Raw genomic sequence first — 26,525 nt, 5'->3', positions numbered from 1 at the left:
ATGTGCCTGTGGTTCTGTCAGTGTGATCATGTGATGTATCTGACCCCAGGAATGTGTCAATAAAGTTTCCCCTTCCTGGGACAATGAATTCACGGTGTTCTTATTTCAATTTCCAGGAGTGTAGATGCACTAATATAAAAGGTTATCATGTTAACGTGGTTGAAGACAAAGAAAGCCATGAAATTGACTATTGAAAAAAAGAGCGGATCAGGGACTTTTTTACTGGATTGTTTGCTTTTGCAAAAACTTCAAAACTTTTTCCTCCAAAATGGTCTTCGTTTCCTTGGTTTGGCAGTATTTCAGGTTTGAAGAATGATTGTTCTGTTGAAAAGCAGCAGCATTTCCTACCAGTGAACTGAATGCATCAACAAATTAAGGTGTTTCTGAACATTACTTGTCTTTTTTCGCCCAATTTGATGATTACAAAATCTTCAGACTATTAATTTCGACCTTTCATGGGCATTAATAGCTGTGTGACCCATGCTTGACAACACTACAGATTTAACTGATAAGGTATTTAGCATAAAATTAGAACCAAATGTATGGTAATTAGATTTTTATGGGGGAAGGATTTCAGTGTAGTCATAAAAAATCACAGATTTCTTTTTCCAGTTGCTATAGTGCAGAGTGTGAGCACTATTGGCTATCGTGTTACGGGGATCCCCGAGCTCTTCTTGTGTTTGAAGGGTGGTAATCTAAATCCGTGATAGACCAGGATTAGTCACTTCACTTTTTTCAGAATATGAAAAGAAAACAATGAGCGATGCACAACACAAGGCATTGGGGATGGTTACCGCGCAATTGGTTGTTGAGTTAACAGAGTATTGTTAACGAAGTAGTTCAGGCCCGGCCTGAAATGTAACAGCCCATTAAGACCCACTTAAAATGGACATTTTCCAGTCTAATTCACAATATATAACTTGTCTAGAAAAAATTATGACTGAGAAAATAACTGTTTAATCTCTTTCACTTCAAAGTGTAGAAGCTCTGTAAATGAAGGGAACAATTCCCATGAAGGGAGCCTCCAGTAATTAATAAAAAATGTAAATGTATTATTGTAATTTCTTATGTCAGAATTTATTCTTGAATAAAATAACAGACATGTAGTAATATTGTAGTGTATTAGCTCTTCTGGAGTAAATATACAATCAGATATGTATTTTCAATTTTTGTGTATCAATTTTAATTGTTAATTAATCAAATATTCATTTTAAACAATGCCGAGGATTGTTTGTGATTGCTAAGAAAGTATAAATAGTTACAGCCATGTTGGCAGTGTAGGTCAGTACTTTGAGTATATTTAGACAGAAAGCATGTAGCTTGTTGGCCTTGATTTATTTCATTATCTTAAGTATGTTACAACTAGTTTCAGATTTGTCAAGATGCTTTTAATTAATTTGAGATTATAATGAATGTCCAGTGGAAACAAAAAACAGGATTAATTATTTAAAAAATGACTTTTTTTTGTGCAGTAACAGTCTCCAGAACTTATGCTGCGACAGATTGCTAGATACGATGAGTAAAACAACCCCTAAGAATGATATAGATCTCTAGTGGTATTCAATGCAATCACAGTTTGCATTTGCCATATAATTTGCCAATTTTTATTGTTCCATAACGTACAGAGTTAAATTACAAGATTTAATGTATAGGGGACTTGTCAGTACTGTAACTTACCAACATATGTCTGCTTGTGTCTGTAGAGAGAGAGAGAGAGAGAGAGAGAGAGAGAGAGAGAGAGAGAGTGTGTGTGTGTGTGTGTGTGTGTGTGTGTGTGTGTGTGTGTGTGTGTGTGTGTGGGCGCGCGCGCGAGTGTATACCTGTCCCTTTTTCCCCCTAAGATAAGTCTTTCTGCTCCCGGGATTGGAATGACTCCTTACCCTTTCCCTTAAAACCCACATCCTTTCATCTTTCCCTCTCCTTCCCTTTTTCCTGATGCAGCAATTGTTGGTTGTGAAAGCATGAATTTTGTGTGTGTGTTTGTTAGTGTGTGTATCAACATACCAATGCTTTCGTTTGGTAAGTTACATCATCTTTGTTTTTATACATATTTTTCCCACATAGAATGTTTCCCTCTATTACATTCATAGAATCAATAATTATTATTTTATATTTTACAGAGACTGTGTGTAGCCCTACAACAGTATTGCTGTAAAGAGAGAGAATAATTATTACACTCATTTATTAGACAAAAAACTTCTACGCTTAATAAACAAAACATTTTAGTCACTTGCTTTCTTGCTCAGATTGTTATATTATAATTAAGAAATTCTTCTAAGGAATAACAATATTTCTGTACTAACAATTGTCGTAGCTGTTGCTTTAGTTGCCCCATCACCATGCTGAGGATTTGTTTCTGTTTTAGAAGGTTGTAAATTTTGCTGTCCATTTATTCTTCAGTTTGTGCAAACAGCTTTAATCTATGAGTGAGAAGCATGAAATTCTCCTTGTTCCTAGTGCTGTATTGGTGTTTAAAGTTATTGTCTATGAAAAAATTAGGGTTACTGTATACAAGAATAATCAGTTCATAAATGTACAAACATAGAGCACTTAATATTTTTACATTTCTTAACAGTGGGCGACAGGGTTTTCCCCTTAGACGTATTTCTAAAAATTAATTTTTGTAATTTTAAGATTCTAGTCATTTTGCTTGTGCCTCCCCTTCTTTCAGTCTTAGTTTCTATGATTAATGTGGAATTCTTTTACCTTAGAGTTTTTAGTTTTAAACTGCAGCAAATGTGTTTTCCCAGTATTTAATTTTAGCCCACAAGTGTCTAATAGTTTTGTGACAATTGAAGGCAGAGTAAAACTGAGTGTGAATTTATGTTCAGTGGTAGATCATTTATATAAAGTAAAAACAAAATTGGACCTAGAATTGAGCCGTGTGAAATAATCATCCCTTACTTGATGATATAATTATCCTTTGTTTTCTATTTGTGAGGTATGACCTAAACCATTCTAATGCACAACCCCAATCCCATATCTTTCCATTTTATACAGGAGCAAGTGATGGTTTACACAGTCAAATGCTTTCTTGAGGTCACAGAATAATCCATAATCCTGCAACTTTTCTCGATTTGTTTAAGGCGGAATGGATTTTTTTCAGGAACTCATTAAAGGCCTCTATTGTACTCTTGCCTCTTTGAAAGCCATATTGATTATCTGAAATTATGTTTGATTTTTCTATAAATTTTTTAATTTGTGTTACCACTAGTTTTTCAAATATTTTTGAAAAAAATTGATAGAACAGAGATTAGACGGTAGTTCCCCCACATCTGCTCTTGAGCCTTTTTTGAACAAAGATTTTACCTCTGCATACTTTATGACATCTGGAAAGTGGCCTTCTTCAAGTGATTTATTAATTGTTGAGCAAAGAGGGTGAGCTATTATCCTGGCAGTTGCTTTAATTACTTTGGTAGGTATATCATCCCACCCAGCAGATTTTTTGTTATTTAGCTGTAATATAGTTTTCTCTACATCATTAACGGAAATTTTCTCAAAATTGTTAAAGTATTCTTCTGCCTTGTGTCTTAAGTGTACTTTTTACTTCATAAGCATGTACATTTACATTTGATTTAAATACATTTACACAAAAGGGTTGAATGACTGACACTGATTTGGGTTTGTTACAATTTTACCCCCCCACCCTAATTCTGGAAATATCTTTGCTGTCAGTTCTAATCCCCAGTTCTGATTTTACGGTGGACCATACTGCCTTTGATTTGTTTCCACTAGCTGAAGTGTATTTATTATTAACCATTTCTTTTGCTGCTTTCACTACCCTTTTAAATATGCTTTCATACTACCATCTTTGGAGCTTTGGCTAGCAAAAAAGAATGTACTCGTTTCTTAGTTGTAAAATGCTAGGTCCCATGGCTGAGTACTAATACATTGAATTATGTGGCATGTATCTTAAATAGCCTGTTCAACTGTCCACAATTGGCATGGAACCAGATCATTGTGCACATTGTTGTGTTTGTACACTTTTTATTTGCAAACAGGTTCTTATGCACATTATCTTTCCAAACTGGGCTTCACCAGATGATGTACAATACCTGTAACTGAAAATTGGTTACATTTTCAACAATTATACACACAAAATAAAGCTATTTCAAACTATCTCTGATAAAATAGTTCATGTGGTTTCAATTAGCTATGAAATAGCATCTATCTATTAAGTAATTTCATGTTTTCACATTTTGAAGCAGAATTCACATGTTGTTGAAGCAGAATTCGCATGTACCAAAACGGCCTTGCTGTGCTGGTACTGCGAACGGCTGAAAGCAAGGGGAAACTACAGCCGTAATTTTTCCCAAGGACATGCAGCTTTACTGTATGCAGAAAAGTGGAAGGAGTATATAGAGGGTTTATACAAGGGCGATGTACTTGAGGACAATATTATGGAAATGGAAGAGGATGTAGATGAAGATGAAATGGGAGATACGATACTGCGTGAAGAGTTTGACAGAGCACTGAAAGACCTGAGTCGAAACAAGGCCCCGGGAGTAGACAACATTCCATTAGAACTACTGATGGCCTTGGGAGAGCCAGTCATGACAAAACTCTACCATCTGGTGAGCAAGATGTATGAGACAGGCGAAATACCCACAGACTTCAAGAAGAATATAATAATTCCAATCCCAAAGAAAGCAGGTGTTGACAGATGTGAAAATTACCGAACAATCAGTTTAATAAGTCACAGCTGCAAAATACTAACGCGAATTCTTTACAGACGAATGGAAAAACTGGTAGAAGCGGACCTCGGGGAAGATCAGTTTGGATTCCATAGAAATGTTGGAACACGTGCGGCAATACTAACCTTACGACTTATCTTAGAAGAAAGATTAAGAAAAGGCAAACCTACGTTTCTAGCATTTGTAGACTTAGAGAAAGCTTTTGACAATGTTAACTGGAATACTCTCTTTCAAATTCTGAAGGTGGCAGGGGTAAAATACAGGGAGCGAAAGGCTATTTACAATTTGTACAGAAACCAGATGGCAGTTATAAGAGTCGAGGGGCATGAAAGGGAAGCAGTGGTTGGGAAAGGAGTGAGACAGGGTTGTAGCCTCTCCCCGATGTTATTCAATCTGTATATTGAGCAAGCAGTAAAGGAAACAAAAGAAAAATTCGGAGTAGGTATTAAAATCCATGGAGAAGAAATAAAAACTTTGAGGTTCGCCGATGACATTGTAATTCTGTCAGAGACAGCAAAGGACTTGGAAGAGCAGTTGAACGGAATGGACAGTGTCTTGAAAGGAGGATATAAGATGAACATCAACAAAAGCAAAACGAGGATAATGGAATGTAGTCAAATTAAATCGGGTGATGCTGAGGGGATTAGATTAGGAAATGAGACACTTAAAGTAGTAAAGGAGTTTTGCTATTTAGGGAGTAAAATAACTGATGATGGTCGAAGTAGAGATGATATAAAATGTAGACTGGCAATGGCAAGGAAATCGTTTCTGAAAAAGAGAAATTTGTTAACATCGAGTATAGATTTAAGTGTCAGGAAGTCGTTTCTGAAAGTATTTGTATGGAGTGTAGCCATGTATGGAAGTGAAACATGGACGATAACCAGTTCGGACAAGAAGAGAATAGAAGCTTTCGAAATGTGGTGCTACAGAAGAATGCTGAAGATAAGGTGGGTAGATCACGTAACTAATGAGGAGGTATTGAATAGGATTGGGGAGAAGAGAAGTTTGTGGCACAACTTGACAAGAAGAAGGGATCGGTTGGTAGGACATGTTTTGAGGCATCAAGGGATCACAAATTTAGCATTGGAGGGCAGTGTGGAGGGTAAAAATCGTAGAGGGAGACCAAGAGATCAATACACTAAGCAGATTCAGAAGGATGTAGGTTGCAGTAGGTACTGGGAGATGAAGAAGCTTGCACAGGATAGAGTAGCATGGAGAGCTGCATCAAACCAGTCTCAGGACTGAAGACCACAACAACAACAACATCATTCGCATGTATTTCACAAAATGCGAATTATTCCGGTCCCTAGTTATAGAAATAAATATTTAATGTAAATTTTCCCACTAGGTGGCGCTGTGTTGTAACTTGGTCAGGTTCAGCTACAAATGATAGATAAAGCACAATATGATGCCTATGGTGTTAGCTGCATGTTACACCAACTGTACTGTGCAATGTGTACAACCACACAAGTTTATCATTCAACAGTCATGACACTGTTAGTAAGGTAAGCAAATCCACCATGGCAAAATCATACCACATGGATGGGGAAGAATAGGTTTTTAATTGTCCCGATGCCAAAACCATATACAAAGCAACAATGAGATCAATTTTTAACTGTCCACAGAATGTTCCGTGTTCACTGTTCACTTCCATGTGAGCGAGGAATTCTAGAACAAACATTTGTCTTACATGGGTAATTTTACAATGATAGCAATGGAGGTCGTTTCCTAGAATTTTATGCACCATGCTCACAGGCATGTCCAAATTTCTTACTATTACCCGTGCACTCCATGTTTACACACCACCAATTGACCCATCCTGCAATGCTGTGGTCATGTCTTCTACTGAATGTCGGACCAGCCATATTCCTCCCTCTCCCACACTGCACTTCAAAAGAACCTGTCTTTTTGTACTTCATAATCACTTTCTCCAGACCATTGGCAGACATTGTGGTCCAATGCCTTATTTCTTACCCTCAAGTGTCTGGAACTTTTGCAGAGCAACTGGTGCACAGTCAGCATTCTCGTAAAACAGCTTTAGCAGCAGCATGCGGTCCTACATAGAGGTATTCATGCCGACCTTCTCAGATGTAAACTGAGTAACAGCCGTGTATCCACATCTTTTATTTCGCACATTCTGCAGCTCACAGTGCCATCTAGTGGTATAATTTTCATTAGATTTTTTGTTTCCATAATGTTCCCCTCCGCAGTCTTGTATGTGGGTGCAGTATAAGGGGCCATGGAGCTGCTGCTTGTCATTCAAGTAGCTCCACAGTGGGCACCATGAGACCAAATGCACTCTGCACCCTTACTGCCCCCCCCCCCCCCCTCCCCAAGGAAAAATCCTCAGCAGGGCTGACAGTCGAACCCATGTCCTCCATATGGCAGCCGTCTACACCGACAGCATGGCTATAGAGGTAAGAACGGCGCCCTCTGAAGTAAAACTTTTTGTAGTAGTTACTCCTTAATGCATTCTGGGCCAAAGTGACTGTGCAGTCCCCCAGATGATGTAAACTTTTTTGACTTTTTATGTGTGGCTCCTGCTTGTAAGCTGAAGAAGAAAAGCAGATTAACATGTGTTTCAGAACTACTGACATCAATTTCAAAACCATTACCATCAATTTTGGGAACCAGTTCTTCAAGTAGTCTCAGAATTTGTTCATCAGTCAAATTATACCCCATTTTGTTACAATCTTTTACAATTGAGACAACTACAGAAGCACAATGTGACAATGTGGGGTCCAGATAATGCCCACAATAAGTTTCTCATATCTCATAACACTTTACGGAAACAGGAACATCTGTTTAGCGGCTATCTGAAGTATTAAAATAGCAAGAAACTGACTAAGCCGTCACCGCTCGGAAATAGTGCACCATGAAGTAACAATTAAGAAAGCTGCAGTCGGAGATTCTTCGGGCACTCACTGTTAAGGAAATTATACTGTGCCCATAATTTCTATAAGCAGTGACTGGCATATGTTAAAAGTGATAACAGTGGTGGGCACCATTCAGTTGCCAGAAAATACTGAGTCCAGGTTAATGGCAGATAAGGCAAATCTTACTATCACAGTTTTGCAATCTCTACAAGAGTTTGTTTATTTGTGTGTAACGTAACAGTGTCGTCAAAAACTTTAGGCATTTTACAGGCAAATTGTATTTAACCTTGTTTTAGGTAATGCATAAAATAAATTTTATATGCATATTCTCCAAGACATCCACAAAATTTATATATTCCTCATCCCAAAAGACATCCACCATCAGTTCTCCAGTTTTCATTACTTCTCCTTTGGTGATGTGCAGTACTATTCAATCAACAGTTTTTCCTATTCACAGTGAGGTAAAAGAAGATGTTTCTTGTTCCTATCCCCTATAAATTGCAAAGCTTGCTGAGAAATCTTCTCCCTCACATTTTGAAGGAATATAGCAAGTTGGCCTCTGCTGTTTTCCTCGCATTTTTATTTTGAGATATCAACAATTATTACTTTGTGTTACTAAAGAATTTTGTAAGCCTGCCATCTTGGTACAAACATTTCAGTCTGATGTTACTTCAGTAGTCATCACAACAGTAGTCATTTGCCTTACAAGTCGGACTTGACCCTGATCCAGATGAGACCAAAATATTCATTACACTGTCTCTGGTGACAAAGCTTGGGACACACAGGTACTTAGCATCCAATGGCTGACATAAATACAGTTCTTGACTTGCTACACATTTGATGTAGTTGCTGCAGAGGTAGGTTGTTCACACAGACAAACTCACCATCTAACTACGGTGGTATGCACTGCAGCATCTCCAAAACTATTCTCTAGCACTTTATGAACTTGAATTGGAGTGTCATACTGAGTTGTTAGGAACATTATCACATCCTATTGTTCAATATGAATGGAAATATGCTGTCAACTGCTGATGGAACATGCTAATATTTGCAAAGTGCAGAACGAAGTTAGAAAATTAGTACAAAAGTCATAGTTGTTATATTAGAACAATTTTGTATGAGAATTTTACTTTATGCTTATTGTCATTGCATTTTTGTAATTAGTTTATAACTTTAAACTTGCATCTGTGAAAACCAATAGCTATTCATAAAACACGGCCTTATCAAAATTTTTTACCAACACCGTTGTGTGATAAATAGAACCTGGAGTCTTACAAGATATCAACTTGCAAAATATGTATATATTTACGTAATGAAAATGGGTAAAATATATATCACCATAAAAATGTATACCTCAATAATTAAAAAACAATTTAATTGAAATCAAATTGTGCATTGCACCATATTTTCTTAATATGAACTTAAATGTACCAGAAATACAAAAAGTACATTAAGAAGGTACATTTTACATTACTTATTTATTTTGAAAGTCTCTCCTGCACTAGGAAAAGAAAATTATTTTGGGTCATGTCTGTTCACTAAAATGTCCACCTTCACTGAAACTGCAAAGGTAACTTACCTTACATTTAATTTTGAGGCACGATGAACAACCAGTTAACTTTCTAATTTCTCTGCAGTAATAGCATGTGGGTCAGAAAGAACACAGAAAAATGACTTCTCCACATCACAGGATGTTGAAGTCACAAAATTTCAGGCGATAAAATATTCCTTAAGAGAAGTATGCTTGAACATTGTCTCCTTCCCCACTGATGGTATTGTAAATAGCAGCAAAAGTCAAGTAGTTTGATTTTGTTGCCAAAATGGTAACAAACTTATTTGCTTCCTTCTGCTCAATATCATTTGTAATGTAAGTCAGCTCGCATTTGACTTTCTCAACGATTTCTCCAAAAGCAACCTAATATATTCTGAACCATCAATGTTGCTGACAAGAAAGCCAAAACTGTTATGGATGTATGCCAGAGATTTTTGATTTTAGGTTCAGTGGAAGTTCTTTGTGCCTCTCATACTGACACTGAAGATTCTCTTGCAGATGAGTAAATCACAGATGTTATGGCTTTGGGTGGGAGAAGAGGAGGAAGGGGGGGGGGGGGGGGTTCCAGCTTCTGTTTCTGCACTCCACCTCACTCACTGGGGATGGCTCAGGCAGAAACAAAGGTTTTGGTAGCAGCAGTCTATGGAGTGACAAGATGCGGGGTTTTGAGAAACATTTTCTTGGTTAATTAAATTATTCTATTTATTTCTGGGTACCTGTTGCTCATATCTTTGTTGCTACATTGCAATGAATGCACCACACCGGTATGGCAGTTGCCACCTTCGGCACATAGATCCTAACATCCAAATGCATAAGGCCTTTTTCTTCTTGAATTCCCTCAGGCAATAGCATTTTAAGACTTATTCCCAAAATGAGCTACTGTTGAGTGATTTGCAAGAAATCAATGATGTCTTTGAGGATTTTGCAACAATGAAATTGCCGATGAAACATCCATATGCATCCAACGTTTTGTCGATGGCTTTGTAGCGATTGCTTACACAGTGCCGCACACTTTTAAGAGCCTCTGGATAGCAAAAATCTAAATAGTTGTTCCTCAATTTAAATTTATAACAAATCTGTTGCACTCAGGGATTTTGTGGAAATGACTAACATTCAGGCACTTGAAGTTCGTACCCTGGAATGTTTTCAGCAGCCACAGCAGAGAATGTATTAGGGAAAAATTCATTTGTACAGTTTAGAGTCTTTTGCATCTGCATCAATAATATTTGCTTCTTACATGATTGCACTGCTTTGTTCTCTGTGTTTGCATCACTATGTATATGTTGGGACTTCATAGAGCAACCGATCTGGTTACTGTATGCTCGACATAGAACAGTCTCTACATCAGTAGTGAAAGTGTCATCCGTCCAAACCTGAATCTTAATTCAGATGATAATTCTGATGCAAAAGGAGGCATCAGAAACACCAAGAGTCATGAACTCTTGAGAAGTACTCTTTGACAGCTTTTTTCTAAGTGGACGCAACTCCTAGTTCTGGACCGGTAGAAGTCACAAGTAGTCTGAAAACCTTGGGCCACTATACTTCAGACTGCCCCACTGCCAGTCTCAACAGTACACACACCCCTTTACTATACACAGTATTGTTATCGTATCTGCTTTGCTTTTGACAACTGAAATTCTGTATTTTAAAAAATTAAGCACAAGCATGTCCTTCATTATCCAACTCAAACTCCACCTTTTGTTGCACTTGATTGTGATTTTTAGAGATGATTTGCTTTCTGTCATCTGCATTTATGGCTGGTTGGATCTGGATATTTTTCTTAGGGAGTAGCCTACTGGACTGTGGGGAAATACGAAGTGTAGTAAGCAATAATATGTAATTTCCTTTAGTATTAAGTTAAAGTACATAAACGTAATGATTAAATGAAATATAACAACACTGGCCACATAGTTTGTGCAGATTTACACTTTCATGTGCATAGGAGTGGATGGAAAGTATAATAAGTAGTTAGATAAAAAATCTGGGCTCTAGTGATAAGTTCGTACTATCAACATACATGGATACAATATTCAATTGAATAAAAAATAACTTCATAATAACAATGTAATGACAAAAACAGCTTTAAATTTTATTCACATATTTATAAAATATACATATTCATTTCAAAATATAAACAAACTGGAATCAATTTGCAATAAAAACAGATCTTTTTTACATATTTATATTCTAAAATTTACTTGTAATAAATATGGTGAGCAGCGTGACCAGAATGTTTTCTTGTTTAGTGTAAGCTGAATGAACATTGTGATGTAATTATGACTACTACATCATCACAGTCAAGTTCTTGTCTTCTGCCTGCAAGAGGCCCTCCAAACACAAGAAAAAAAGTACACTGCAATCCAAGAGCATCACTTCTGTAAGCTCCACAAATAATATCGTGATTTCCAGAGAAAAATTAGAATTTTGTACACAGTGCTACTGGATGTGTTAATTCTATCTTTTAATCACTTTAAAAATTCAGTCTTTTATTTAAAGAATTATTGCACCAGAAAATGATTGTATCAATAAAATGCCACAAAAACTATGTGCCTGTAAATATAGTGTAATGCCGGTAACAAAAAATTGCAAAAAAGCTACGCAGTTATCATGCTGGACTTTCACACATTCAGAAATTCCACGAAGATAAAGCTACCACTTGAGCCAAGAATAAAAATTTCCAATGCAATTTGAGACAGGGAGAAAGGCACAATCAGTTTTCAAGCTTACTTCATTTGCTCTGCTGAAAAACAGCACAACAGGAATGGAATGTACACAATACTGACAGGGTCTCAATAATAAGAACAGACTGATGTTCTATGGACACACACACACACACACACACACACACACACACACACACACCTCCTTACTTTATCTTCCTCTTGAACAATATCCACAGAGGTGTGGCATTTCCACAGAAGCAACAATGATATAATATACCTCCACAAATATCAGTCAACTGTGGAAGACCTGTCATTTTTGTTTTCGTTGTGACTCAAGGAAGTTGGCAGATAGAGCCAAGAGGCGATATCTCTGCTTCAAATTCTTTGCACGGATGTGAGCTGAAGCTATTTCCACAGTATGATTCGCTGGAAACCAACCTCGCTCACCATCTCTTATTCTTTCTCCCTGGTACCAACCTGAGAAACATTTATTTAATAATTAGTGTTTACAAAGGCCAACACTGAACGCAACAGTAGTTAAATATATTATAGCTACAGAAACAAGTTAAAAGTTGTAGGTGGGGTAAAAATGGAATTGGGGACAATACATAAAGCTACCAAATTCACAAAAATATGACAAAGAAAAAAGAAACAAAAACAGAAATAAATAAAACACACAGGTCCACAATTTGCATATGAAAAGTATCTTCAGCAATAGCTAATGAGAAAGAATATAGAAAAAATGTGAAGGACCAGTAAAGTAAGGCACCAACCACCAAGATTTTAAGAAGAAATGTAAACACACACACACACACACACACACACACACACACACACACACACACACACACACAAAGATTTGTGTCTGTTAGATCCCATCAAAAAGGGGAAACTCTGGGGATTTGGAATAAGTCAAGGCAACCATTAACTGAGAGCAGAAAACAGCTTATAGTTTATTATCTAACACTCCATTACTCATACAATAATGCCCGACACTTTAGCTAGCACAGATGCAGGTGTTATCCACAAGAAAAAGGGTATGTTTGGACATTGTCAATAGTGTATATTAATGATTTTAGGACTGTTTTATTAAATCTAAATGTAACATAAGTGAGTGACTGCGTGTGAGATTGCTCTAAGTTTTTATATATTTTTAGGTTTCAGATACACATTTTAACGGTTTTTGTGATAATATTTACTACATAAGGGACTTATTAGTGGTTTCTTCATTCACCTCTGCCTTTCTCGTGTTGTGACCTGATATTTGTGAGTGTTTCGTATCGAGCAACGTAACCTCCTACCTGTGTTTACATTCCGCACTGACCAGTTGCAGCTGTAGCGGCGCATCGAAAGCTAAGTACTAATTAATTGTTTGTGTATAGTGGTTTATTTAGGAACTTTAGTAGTCTTCAACCGGTGTTTTTTGTGTTTTCTGGTGAAATAATTTCAGAAGAACGTTTTGGGAACTGTTTTCAGCTTCGTTACTGTGTCATTAGATGTTTGATTCTCTTTCTGTATTAGTCTTTTGTTATATTCACATTTGTTGTTTATTAATACTGTTAATAATAGTAGTTACTTCCCTTGTAGAGTAAGTTTGTGATTATTGTAGTCAGGTTTTTAACATCTTCTTATTGTAGTAGCGGAACTTAGAAAAAGTAAAATTTTACCATGAGTGAGAAATGTGGGCTTTGCCATAGGTTCGTGAGTAGTGGATTGTGGTGTGAGACTTCTTCGAAGTATTTTCACTGGGGGTAATGCAGTGGGGAAGCCAGTGGGCATTCTGGTGAGATCTTCTCCTGGAACTGCAGGTTATGTAGCAAAAGTAAGTTGATAGAGGAGCAGGAGCGTAAGATCTGTGCCCTTCAGGTGCAGTTGAAAAACGCACAGGAGGAGCTAGATAGGATGAGGAGGGAGAAGGGGGTTGGGGAATGGGAGCTGGCTGTTGGCAAGAGATCTGCTAGGAGAAGAAGATTTTCAGATAGTTTTACTATTGGTGTTTACAATAGATATGACCAACTGTCAGAGTCTAGTGGAGAGGAATCTCTAGTAGCTGTAGATGTAAGAAGTATTCAGCAGACCTCAGTAGTTACGGTGGCTAGAACAGTTGCAAAGTCGAAGAGGAAGAAGAAGGTTCTGCTGTTAGGTAGTTCTCATGGCAGAGGTGTAGGCCAGCAGTTGCAGGAAGTGCTGGGGAGTGAGTACCAGGTCACCAGCATTGTGAAGCCTAATGCAGGATTGGCTCAGGTGACTGTTAACATAGGGGGGTTATGTAGGGATTTTACTAAAGAGGATCAGGTAGTGATTGTGGGTTGGGCTGGTAATAGTATTGATAGGGATGGGGAGTATGACATAGATGGTGACCTGGAAAAGATAGCCACTCAAGACTGGCAACATGAATGTGCATTTTGTGGAACTGTTTCAGCGTCACGATCGGCCTCATCTTAATACAGCCATCAGGCGTAATAACATGAGACTTGGGGGTGCGCTGATGACAGAAAGCATGGGTCACATTAAAGCTTATAGGTGACAGCATAGGTGGGGTTGGTGGGATCACTCATGGGAAAATTCCTGCTGTAGTGGGTGTTAGAGCTGCACCTTTTTTAGATTGAAGTCAGCTGATAGGTATTCCTGCTTAAGGGAAGTCTGTCTAACTAAGGAATCACTTTTGACAAAGCTTACGTATCTGAGTAATGAGGGAATTAGTATATTTCATCAAAATATACAAGGTATTAAAGATAAAGTTAGTGAACTGCTTACAGATGTTGACTCTGAAATTATTGGTATATCTGAACACTTCTTAAATAAGGAGATAATTCAGAGGCTTCCTTTACCAGGATACAGGTTGGCTGGCAGCTTTTCGAGGAGCTCTTTGCGGTGTGGGGGAGTACCCATGTATGTGAAAAATGGCATCCCATTTTGAGTCCATTGATGTTTCAAAGTACTGCACTGAAAAGGTGTTTGAATGTTGTGCAGGTGTGGTTAAATTTAATGGAGCTAAACTTCTAACTGTTGTTATTTATCGATCCCCAGACTCTGATTTCACGACATTTTTGCTAAAGCTAGAGGAGGTTATTGGTTCACTTTATAGGAAATACAAAAAGTTAGTTATATGTGGTGACTTCAATATTAATTGTATAAGTGATTGTGCAAGGAAGAGCATGCTGGTAGACCACCTTAATTCATATAATCTTATGCAAACCGTATACTTTCCAACGAGAGTGCAAGGGAACAGTAGAACAACCATAGACAACATTTTTGTTCACTCCTCATTACTAGAAGGGCATTCTGTTAGCAAAAAGGTGAATGGCCTTTCAGATCATGATGCACAAATTTTAACTCTAAAAGATTTTTGTGCTGTAACACGTGTTAAATATAGTCATCAGCTGTTTAGGAAAGCTAATCCAGTTGCTGTAGAGACCTTTGTAAACCTTATCAAGGAACAAGAGTGGCAAGATGTTTATAGCGCTGATGCAGTAGACGATAAATATAATGCTTTTCTCAAGACTTTTCTCGTGCTCTTTGAAAGTTGCTTTCCGTTAGAACATTCAAAACAGGGTACTAGCACAAACAGCCTGGGTGGCTGACTAGAGGGATAAGAATATCTTGTAGAACAAAGTGGCAATTGCATCAAAACGTTAGAAACAGTCAAAATCTAAATGCAGCAGCCCATTACAAACAGTATTGCAAGGTCATTAAAAATGTTATTAGGAAGGCAAAAAGTATGTGGTATGCAGATAGAATAGCTAAGTCTCAGGATAAAATTAAAACCATATGGTCAGTCGTAAAGGAAGTGGCTGGTCTGCAGAGACAGGTCGAGGATATAGAATCAGTGCATAGTGGGAATGTCCGTGTTACTGATAAGCCGCATATATGTACAGTATGTAATAATCACTTTCTGAATATAGCAAGTGAACTAAATAGAAACCTATCCCAACAGGGAATCATATAGCACTTCTAGAAAAAAGTGTTCCGAGACTGTTACCCGAAATGCTCCTCCATGATACTGACAAGAGGGAGAATGAGTTAATAATTAAATCACTAAAGACCAAGAACTCTCATGGATATGACAGGGTATCTAGCAGAATACTGAAGTATTGTTCTATGCATGTTAGCCCAGTACTTAGCCATATCTGTAACTTTTCCTTTAGGAGTGGTCGGTTTCCTGACCGATTAAAGTACTCGGTAGTGAAGGCACTTTATAAAAAGGGAGACACTGATAATGTTGACAATTTTAGATCTATTTCTATGCCATCGGTGTTTGCTTAAGTTATCGAGAAGGTTGTATATACAAGGTTACTGGAGCATTTAAATACACATAATTTGCTGTCAAATGTTCAGTTTGGTTTTAGAAATGGTTTAACAACTGAAAATGCTATATTCTCTTTTCCCTGTGAGGTTTTGGACGAATTAAATAAAAGGTTGTGAACGCTAGGTGTTTTCTTTAATTTAACGAAGGCTTTGACTGTGTTGTCCACAAAATATTACTGCAGAAATTGGACCATTATGGAGTAAGGGGAGTAGCTTACACTTGGTTCGCCTCTTACTTTAAGAACAGAAAGTAGAAGGTAATTCTCCACAATATTGAGAGTGGTAGTGATGTTTACTCCCGATGGGGCACTGTTAAGTGGGGCGTTCCCCAAGGGTCGGTGCTGGGGCCACTGCTGTTTCTTATTTATATAAATGATATGCCTTCTAGTGTTACAGGTGATTCAAAAATATTTCTGTTTGCTGATGACACCAGCTTGGTAGTGAAGGATCTTGTGTGTAATATTGAAACAGTTTCAAATAATGTAGTTCATGAAATAAGTTCAGGGCTTGTGGAAAATAATTTGATGCTAAATCACAGTAAGACTCAGTTTTTACAGTTTCTAACTCACAATTCAACAAGAACCGATATTTTGATCAGACAGAATGGGCATAATATAAGCGAGACGGAACAGTTCAAGTTCCTAGGCATTCGGATAGATAGTAAGCTGTTGTGGAAAGCCCACATTCAGGATCTTGTTCAGAAACTAAATGCTGCTTTATTTACCATTAGAACAGTATCTGAAATAAGTGACACTACAACACGAAAAGTAGTCTACTTCGCATATTTTCATACGCTTATGTCGTATGGTATTATTTTTTGGGGTAATTCTTCTGATTCAAAAAGGGTATTTTTGGCTCAAAAACGGGCTGTTCGAGCTATATGTGGTGTAAGTTCGAGAACCTCTTGTCGACCCCTATTCAATAGTCCGGGAATTCTGAAATTGCCCTCACAGTATATATTTTCTTTAATGTCGTTTGTTGTTAGCAATATTAGACTATTCCCAAGAGTTAGCAGCTTTCACTCAGTTAATACTAGGCAGAAATCCAATCTGCATGTGGATTGCACTTCCTTGACTCTTGTGCAGAAAGGAGTGCAGTATTCTGCTGCATCCATTTTCAATAAGCTACCACAAGAACTCAAAAATCTTAGCAGTAGCCCAAACTCTTTTAGTCTAAACTGAAGAGTTTCCTCATGGCTCACTCCTTCTATTCTGTCGAGGAGCTCCTGGAAGAGCAAAAAAATTAAGCAAATTCCAGTGTTACATTGTTGATTTTCCTTATTTAAACTTACGACTTGTCACCTGAATGTGTTTTTTTATATTTCATTTTATCTTTTTCTAATATCGTGTTATAATTTCATGTATTGACTCATTCCATGACCATGGAGACTTCTCCTTAATTTGGTCCCACGGGACAATAAATAAATAAATAAACAAACACATTTAATACATGCATACAGTATAATATGCTGTAATGTCTGAAACAGTCTTACATTTCAAAATAACGAATTAACATCTGTTTTCCATGTAAACACTGAGGTACATGAAACAACTCACATACATATCAAAATAACATGGAAATGTTTATTTCAAAACAGTGATCTAACTAATAAGCACACACGAAGAGTAATTTAGGTAATAAAGTGCAAACAAAACTGAAATAAGAAACACGTTATTTGACAAAACAGTTTATGCATATGTCTTTTAGATGATCTGCACATTTCCACTTGTTCCATGTAGTACATCGTCTATGGACTGTCTTATTTCATGCTCCTTCACATGTAACATCTGCCACATTATCCAGCTGCTTTTTTTGGCTGTTCCACAATTTCTAGAGTGCCTTACAGTAATTTAGCTCTTCTTCCAAGAGCTGCTTCTTCTGAACTTATTAAAAGGCAATGTTGCTCTATTTGAGGCTTTATTTTTTCCCCAACTGATTTTTCTATAAAATCAAATCTCTTTACACCCTAATTCAAAGCCATGCATTCATATTTATATAGCAATAAAGCATTTATGGGTGCAATATTCAAAATATTGTAAAACAGCAGACCAGCTTCTCATATTACATGACATGTTGTTTTTCTGACACAGCTGATCCAAAAGATCTGTCCCCACTTAATGACAGTAATCACTTGAGGTTTCTTGTGCTCTCCTGTTGGAGGGTCTATGGCATCACTGATATGATATGCATGCCTGATGCTGCCAACGCTGTCCTATTTTTCTTGGACAGTGTGGCACCAATGTACAAAGTTGCTGAAATGTGGAGATAGATGATTTTGGCTACTTTTTATCTTTTTGGTAGAAATTCTTTCAGCACTTCTCTTGTTTTTATGTACTGTTCTGACATATGTCACTTTCTTAGCCTGGAGTTAATTGACCAAAAACAAACTGGTAAACCATTTAGTCATCAGTAATATTTCTGTTTGTACCATGTACTGGTTCAATTACTCTAAAATCGGTATCTTCAGCCAAATTACTGGTATTTTATGGCTCCTGCAGTTGCTTAGTAATGTAAAATTTTACATTAAAAGTGTAAGCCATTTTTACATCAACCAAACCAAACACTTTTAACACATACTTTGCAGGTTTGCTGGGAATATATTGCCTTGATGGGCAGTTTCCCCTGAATACAAAAAGCTGTTCATCAACAGTAAGGTATTCACTAAGTGAGAAATATTTTTGGCAACTGTTTGTAAACAGTTCTACTACCTATCTGGCAGTGGCCAACTTGTCACTCTCTCTGTGAACATCTCTGTTATGGATACTATTGAACCTCAAACATGTCAAGCAAAATCTGAATTGGTTTTAAATTGTGCATAAATAACATGATGTCCATTGCTGCTCGAGGAGGAGATTAGTGTTTAACTTCCCATCAACGTCGAGGTCATTAGAGATGTAGCGCAAACTCTGGTTAGGGAAGGATGGGGAAGGAAATCTGCCATGCCCTTTCGAAGGAACAATCCCAGGATTCGATTTAGGAAAATTATGGAAAACCCAAATCACGATGGCCGGACATGGGTTTGAAATGTCGTCCTTCCAAATGTCGAGTAAAGTGTGCCAACCACTGCACCACCTCCCTCTGTCATTGCCTTTCGTGTTATACCACAACTACAAAATATTCTTTCTAGAACATCTGAGAGCTCCACACAGATACAACAAACCAATGAAAGCTCTGATGTCTATAGCACCTGTTTCTTCAGCAAGCATTTCCTTAGAAAAGTTACCATGAATTTCATTGATGAAAACATGAGTACAAGTTGCAATAATAAGGACGATATTTTTATTCAAGATTAAATTCAGGATATCTACTTCTGTCTGTCATACAAGCTTCATTTATGGGTCTTGGTAAATGTATAATAATATTACAAGATCTTCTTCTAACACATTCTTCCAACATAATTACTTTTCCTCCATTTAGTTATTCCACACAAAAAAGTGAACACTTGAATTACATCTTCCTGTGATTCAAATTCATCATTTTATAACATTTATTGTTCTGATCCTGAATCATGACAGCTTTTATGTACACAATCCTCATCCTCTGAGTCAGCAGCATCACTATCAGGATCTTCATCATTCAGCTCATAGAACCATTCCAGTTAGAGATTAGAATCTCTACTAAACTGTGTGAGGTTTTTCTGCCTCTGACATTTCTTTCACAAACTAAAATAAAGAGAATACTACATAAGATGGAAATTAGCTGCAATCAGCTTCAATATACCTAAAATTACACACATAAAAGGGGAACTGAGTCAAGGTAACCAATAAAGTAATGTAACATTATTTTGTTTCAGATTGACACAGCACAGCCTGTGTGGACGACCAGCGTCCTCCAGGCTATAATAATGATTCATAAGCAATGTAACCTGTGTAATTGAAAGCCAACAATGGCTGAAGCTAACAGACAGAGAGTTAACACAACAGTACTCAAAATGATGTGAATACAATCCAGCCCAGTCAGACAAAACCGATTGGGGAAAACTAGTGTCAGCCACGTGAGCAACAGACGATTAATACACAATTTGTTGAAAACAATTACACTGCTTACACAGGCTGAAAGCAACATTGTAAATGTAGCCACTACCTTGAGTAACTACACCGATATGTATAAAACAACTGTTATCTACACACTGTAGGAATAGCCTGAACAAGTTTCTATTTGACGATTCTTGCTGTCAGCCTCTTATTCTGTACAGAATAACTAAATGTAGAGCCATCAAGGCACATGCTAAAAAAAGACCACACAAAGTGGAACAAATGTTGCTAAAACTTTAAGAACTTTTGCTCTAAAAACTCCCTTTCAATCTGTACAACACAAGACTATAGCTGTAAATTGTAAAACAAACACATTACCACTATTTTATCATGTATATATTACACAAACACAGCCAAAGTAACATATGCACCAGCATTACAGACCACTAGAATGCTTCAAAGTATAAAAGAAACACAATGTGTGCGATAATGTACTCACCAAGTGGCAGCAGGGGAACACACACACACACACACACACACACACACACACACACACACACACACACACACACAAAATTACAATTTAAGAGCACATTAAAACATTTGTTCGTAGTAAACACCTACTGTGTAGATGAATTTCTTAGCAGAATCAGATACAATCTGTATAAGCCTTAAAACTGTTTTTGTTTTTTAACAATGCTTGATGACAACAGACCCAGAATTACCTTAGTAAATATACATATAGATATTTGGGGTAGCCTTTTAAATTAATGTGCGAACGAAAAAAAATTTAACATTTTGACTTTTTTCACATCCTTGTGAACTGTAACCCTTAGGATCTGTTGAAGAAAGTTAAGCATGTAAGTTCTTCTGTAAATAAGTATCCCGTATTTTTGTTTTTTAATACATTTGACATTCTCAAGATCATCATCACTACAGGCCTATGGAACAGTTAGGCCTAGTCTATCTAATCTGAAACTCCATCAGGCTGGTCCCTAGTCACTGGACAGTGCCACAAAAGTTGGCACTTCAACACACTGTGAGCAATCTGGAACTGTAAAGATACGTATTTCATTTTATGGACTGCTTTCTTTATTCTTGGCTCATTTAGGCTCAAATTTTATTTAGTTTCTAGTTGTCAACTTTGAGGATTAGTATAAAAAAATGCTGGTACCTCTGCCCTGTATCTTGGCACAAGAGTCGAAGATAATGAGTTGACAGTTTATGAGACTGTTCCTAGAAACTTCAAACTTGTGCGAGCATTCTCTTGTCTTCATATATGGGGCAATCAAAAAGATTCCCTCTGAGGGCATTGCTGTAGGATATACATGACATAGCATGACTCCCATGTGGGTATATAAACACCGACATGTACCCAAGAGGTCAGTGTGGCATTCATGGCTTTCTGGCATGCATGCAGTAAATGCAGAAATGTTAACTATGACAATGTTATTGCCCAACATCTACAAACAGGACCAAAGTTCTGTTTTCTTTTCTCAGTTGCCAAAAGACGTACACTGGTAGACATCAATCCAAGCTACACAAACTCAGTTGGGAGACACCCAAGAAATCCACTGCTGTCCTGATATCTCCATGTGATTAACTGCCTCTGGTCCCTTCTGGACTGTACAGCCTTTGAATGTAAACTTTTTGATTGGCCCCTATTGTTTTGAATTGATGATGCCCTGTGCCAAAGCTGGAGCACTTTAAGGACAGTGTTAGGGAACATTGGACCACAAAGGAAAGATGATTCCTGTTGGATGAGGATGTGCAGCAGGCAGTTATAGGCTTTTTTAGATAGCTGGACATGGTGTTTTACTAAATGGGTATCTTCTACCTGGTGCATCAATGGGACAACTGCCTCAACACTCACAGCGATTATGACCAATTTGCATAATACAGATTCTGGACTGTATGGCCTTCAAACGGAAACATTTTGATCGCCTCTTATAGTTTTTAAGTGATTACGCCCCGTGCCAAAGCTGGAGTGCTTGAGGCACAGACAGTCTTAGCCAATGTTGGAGCAGTCATGCCCCATGGCGCAGAGCACATGCACTCCAATATTACTGAACACTGCCCGGAGCACAGGTGCTTCACAACAATGAAGACAAAACAGTCTCTTCTCCCAACAAAACACAGACAAAGACTACAACAACAGAACCGCAAACAAGACTAACCAGCAACAAAGAAACTAAGAAATTAAGTAAGAAAGAAAGAAAGACAAACTAGGCAAATAGCAACTGAATATAAAGTCTACAAAATAACCTCGTGTATAAGGCAACTGCTGGGATTATATTTTACCCTATCAAACTAAAATAAAAATAAAATCAGAAAAATGATGATAAATTCAAAATTCTCCTCTCTCCCATCTAAAAGTAGATGGAGCCAAAACAGATAAACCAGACCTATGGCTGAGAAGAGACTAACACTCTTATTAGTCTACTCTCTCCCTTCAGGACTGAAAAAAAAAAGGAAAAAAAAGGAAAAAAAAAAAAAAAAAACTGGTGCCCAAGTGAAATGTGGACAATAAACAGTACAGACAAGAAGAGTGCAGAAGCTTTTGAAATGTGGAGCTACACAAGAATACTGAAGATTAGAAGGATGGGTCGAACAACTAAATAGGAAGTACTGAATCAAATTGGGGAGAAACAAAGTTCATGGGACAACTTGATTAGAAGAAACAATCAGTTGCAGGACACATTCTGAGGCATCAAGGCATTGTCATTTCAGTAACAGAGGGAAGAGGCGTACACAGAATAGATTAGTGTAGGGAGCTGCATCGAGTCAGTCTTTGGGCAGAATGATGACAGCAAAAAAATTGTACACACACACACACACACACACACACACACACACACACACACACACACACACAAAGAGCCAATACTGCATTGCACACAATACGATATTGCAACAAGAAACACAACTGACTCACCATCAGCCACTTTGCGCAAAACATTAACGACATCTGCGACATCCAGAGACAGTTCGTCAGGCTGACGCGCAGCGTAGGCATGGACAGCTCGGACCTGGGGACAGTCCCACTCCTCGTACACAGTCTCGTCAGGGTTGTCCGACTGCGGCTCAGCTACAGCTTCCAGCCACCGCTGGCGGTCCGATTCGAGACCGCAAGAGAGAACCTGTAGGTCACAAGACATCACATGTTGTTAACTACCTTGTGATGCTGTACAACTGCAGTAAAAGTATATCAAAATTATGAAGTACCATCAATTCTGAAAGAACAGAATATAATGAGGAGCTGACATGGGATGTAATTCAACATTGTTGAAGAAAAGCTCAAATAGCTATAAATACTTTTAAAAAGGTTATATTCAGCTGCCATCACTGGTTTTTATCAGCTGTGCCAATCGTCAGATCCCTGCAATTGTATTTCTTCGACAGCCTATGTGTCAGCAACACAATGTCTGCTCCTGTACTGAGTGCCAGCAGTATGCAGTCAGTGCCACTTTATATGCTGAAGGGAGGATTTGTACATGTCACAAATACTACTAAGCATTCTACACAAAGAAACAGAACAGGAATAAGGTATGCTGACTTCAGCTTTGTTCACAGTGGCACCACAGTCCAAGATAATGAGTCAGGCACACACTTACGGTTTTTCCACAACTTCGCAACTGCAACCACCACCAAGTAGCTATTGTGTATGAACATAATGTGAGATGACTGAGTAGTTGGAGTGGAGAAGCACATTCAAAATGCCAATGTGATGGTATTTTGGAGTTTATTGTAGCACTGTAAAATGTGGCAGCTTGAGTTGGATTTGGCAGACCTAAAGGACTGTTATTGTTTATCAAGGACATAAAATTAGCACAATATGATTAATTATTGTTACAGCAGTGGAAGCCGAAAGTGAACAGGAAATGCATTTTGTGCTAAATGTAATGGAACATGTGATAGCTGTAGTTTAAGATATGCACATAAAAAAGAAGCAAGTGTCACAGGTAGACATGATGGGAAATTAAATGTTACAGTTGGAAAACAGGAGGCCACTCACCGAAAAGCAGAAGCACTGGGTCATTGATAGGCACACAGAAAAAATGGAATTATCCTTTGATGAGCTACAGTAAAACACACACACACACACACACACACACACACACACACACACACACACCTTTGCATGCATGCGCACACACATGCACATGATGCCAGCTGGACTAACAGTACCAGTGCTATTTCTAAGCAGGTAGACTGACTGTGTTGGGGGTAGTGTCGGGTTGGGTGGGTAGAGGAGAAAGAGGTAAGAGGCAGGGAGAGGGATTGTGGGTGAGTGGCTAGCAGGTCTGATGGACGCCAGCCGGTTTGCTGGCTATGAATGCGGCTGGCACTGGCATGACTGTAGAGACCAGTGGGAAGCAGCATATACTGAAGGAGACAAGAGGACATGAACTGGGCAGGGTGACAGGGCAGAGGAAGGGAAAACTGTTGGGTGAAGGTGCAGGGACAGGGGGTCACCTGAGACTGAGGTCAGGATGGTTACAGGAGCAAAGGACATATCATAAGAGTAACCCTTATCTGCCTACTTCAGAAAAGCTGGTGGCGAAGGGAGGATCCAGATGGCTCAGGTTTTGAAGCTGCCATTGCAGCTGAACATGTGTTCAGCTGTATGTTGTGCCCCAGGTGGTCAACTTTGTTCTTGACAATAGTTTGGCAGTGGACATTCATACTGGTGGACAGCTGGCTGGTTGTCATACTGACACAAAAAGTTGTGCAGTGGTTGCAGCTGAGTTCACTTATGTCATGGCTGCTTTCACAGGTGGCTCAGCCTCTGAAGAGGTGAATAGGAAGATAGGTGGATGGATTGGGCAGGTCTTGCACCTTCATCTACTACAGGGATTGGGAGAGGAAGTGGCCAGGATGTTGTGAAGGTTCAGTGGGAAAGTGAACACCACTGTAGGAGGGGTGGGAAAGATCCTGTGTAGGATGCCCTTATTGCAGGGCAGGATGAGAGAGAATCTACGCCCTGGTGAAGGATATGGTTCAGTTGTTCCAGTTGTAATGACGCAGTTAGTAAAGACAATAACACAAATTTAAATACACTCACTTTTAGAACACTAAGACATAGCATAAATTTGATTTGTATATTTGTAAATTTCAGTTCATAGGGATCTTTTGAGATGTTTGAAAGTAGGTGCCAGTATTCCACGAATGTAGCATTTAACACCATCTGTTAGAAGCGTAAAGAATTATTTGCACAAATGCTGGCATTTTCCTGAAGAAATTTGTAAACATTGATGATGTTATTATCATGATTAACTCTTTCAAAAGATTAACCCTCGAGCGGGTGCACCTACATATAAAGTGCATCAACCAAAAATAAAATGATTTTGTGCAGTTCCATTTTTGTTTCACAACTACAAACCTATACCTATTCCTTCAGTATTGCTTCAGGTAACACAATGTTAAATTGTGTTTTTGTGCGTCCAAGTGAGCAGCAGTAATATAAAATACAAAGTCAGCTAGGTGAGAAAAAATTTACAACCAGTTCAAAAAATGACCTGAGTTATGAACTGGCAACATAATCCCACATTGAGGCAGTTGTCTACGATATAATTAGTCATCAAATAAGCAGCTAACCAATATCTGATACAACTGCACTGCTTCATGGTTCAAATGCGTCATTAATTATGGAAGTTTATTTTCTCTTTATTTAAATAAACTAAGATTAAACTGTGATTTTGATCATACATGACTCACCTTGGCAACATAAATGAAGGTATTCTATACATGTGTACAAAGTGCCGCATGCCCACTCGCGTTACGAAAAATGGTGCACCCGCTCAAGGATTAATAATGCAGAAACCATCAATATGTAGTAACAGCAAACGCAGTATGTATAACACATTAACATAGTTGTACGGGAGCTGCACTCGCTAGGCAGAGACTGTTTTTGTAACAGCTTTAAGTACAGCTACTGTCTGTGGCAGTTTGTGGTTTGTGGTGTGCTTAGAATATAGCAGCAGCAGCAGCACGTGTGTGTGATGATAATGGAATACACAAGCAAAATTTGACTGAAACATGGGTGTATACTGGAATATTAGAAGAAAAGGAAAGATATGGAATCATTCATGTTACACTGCCGTAAAATAATACATGAAGAACATGAAGGTTATTGCCACTAAAACACGACCACAATGGAATTAAAAATATTTTTATTATCAATGTAGGCACTGCCATTCATTAAAACCAGTAAAATGGATCCGTGTGTTACTTGACTACTTAATAACTCACTTTGATACTTTTTGACTCACTTTCATAAAACATTTGGCACTTTATCAAAAAGAACATACTGTTTTGCCATTGCAGTAAACTGATAGAGTCAAAAACTACTCATTTTTCCTTGTACAAATATTTATCTTTTTTCATTTGTAATTAATAGCTAAATTGCATGAGTAATCATTACATGTACTAAGACTGCAAGTTACTGTGTAATCCAA

The 26,525-nt window shown here is 37.9% G+C and overlaps 1 protein-coding gene across 1 annotated transcript in view; it reads right to left on the bottom strand.

Annotated features, from left to right (window-relative positions):
* Nucleotides 1-11,187: 11,187 nt before the first annotated feature.
* The window catches only part of LOC124605857 (rho guanine nucleotide exchange factor 26-like), a 188,642-nt gene continuing 173,304 nt past the window's right edge, over nucleotides 11,188-26,525 (bottom strand). Inside the window, 2 exon segments of the mRNA XM_047137792.1 lie at nucleotides 11,188-12,262; nucleotides 23,003-23,207. Coding sequence (XP_046993748.1) covers nucleotides 12,096-12,262; nucleotides 23,003-23,207 — 372 coding nt within the window. The 3' untranslated portion in view covers nucleotides 11,188-12,095.

Source organism: Schistocerca americana, chromosome 3 (assembly GCF_021461395.2).
Source record: "Schistocerca americana isolate TAMUIC-IGC-003095 chromosome 3, iqSchAmer2.1, whole genome shotgun sequence".
In the NCBI taxonomy this organism is placed as follows: domain Eukaryota; kingdom Metazoa; phylum Arthropoda; class Insecta; order Orthoptera; family Acrididae; genus Schistocerca; species Schistocerca americana.
The sequence above is the reverse complement of the archived record's forward strand: the minus strand, read 5'-3'. Positions and strand labels throughout refer to the sequence as shown.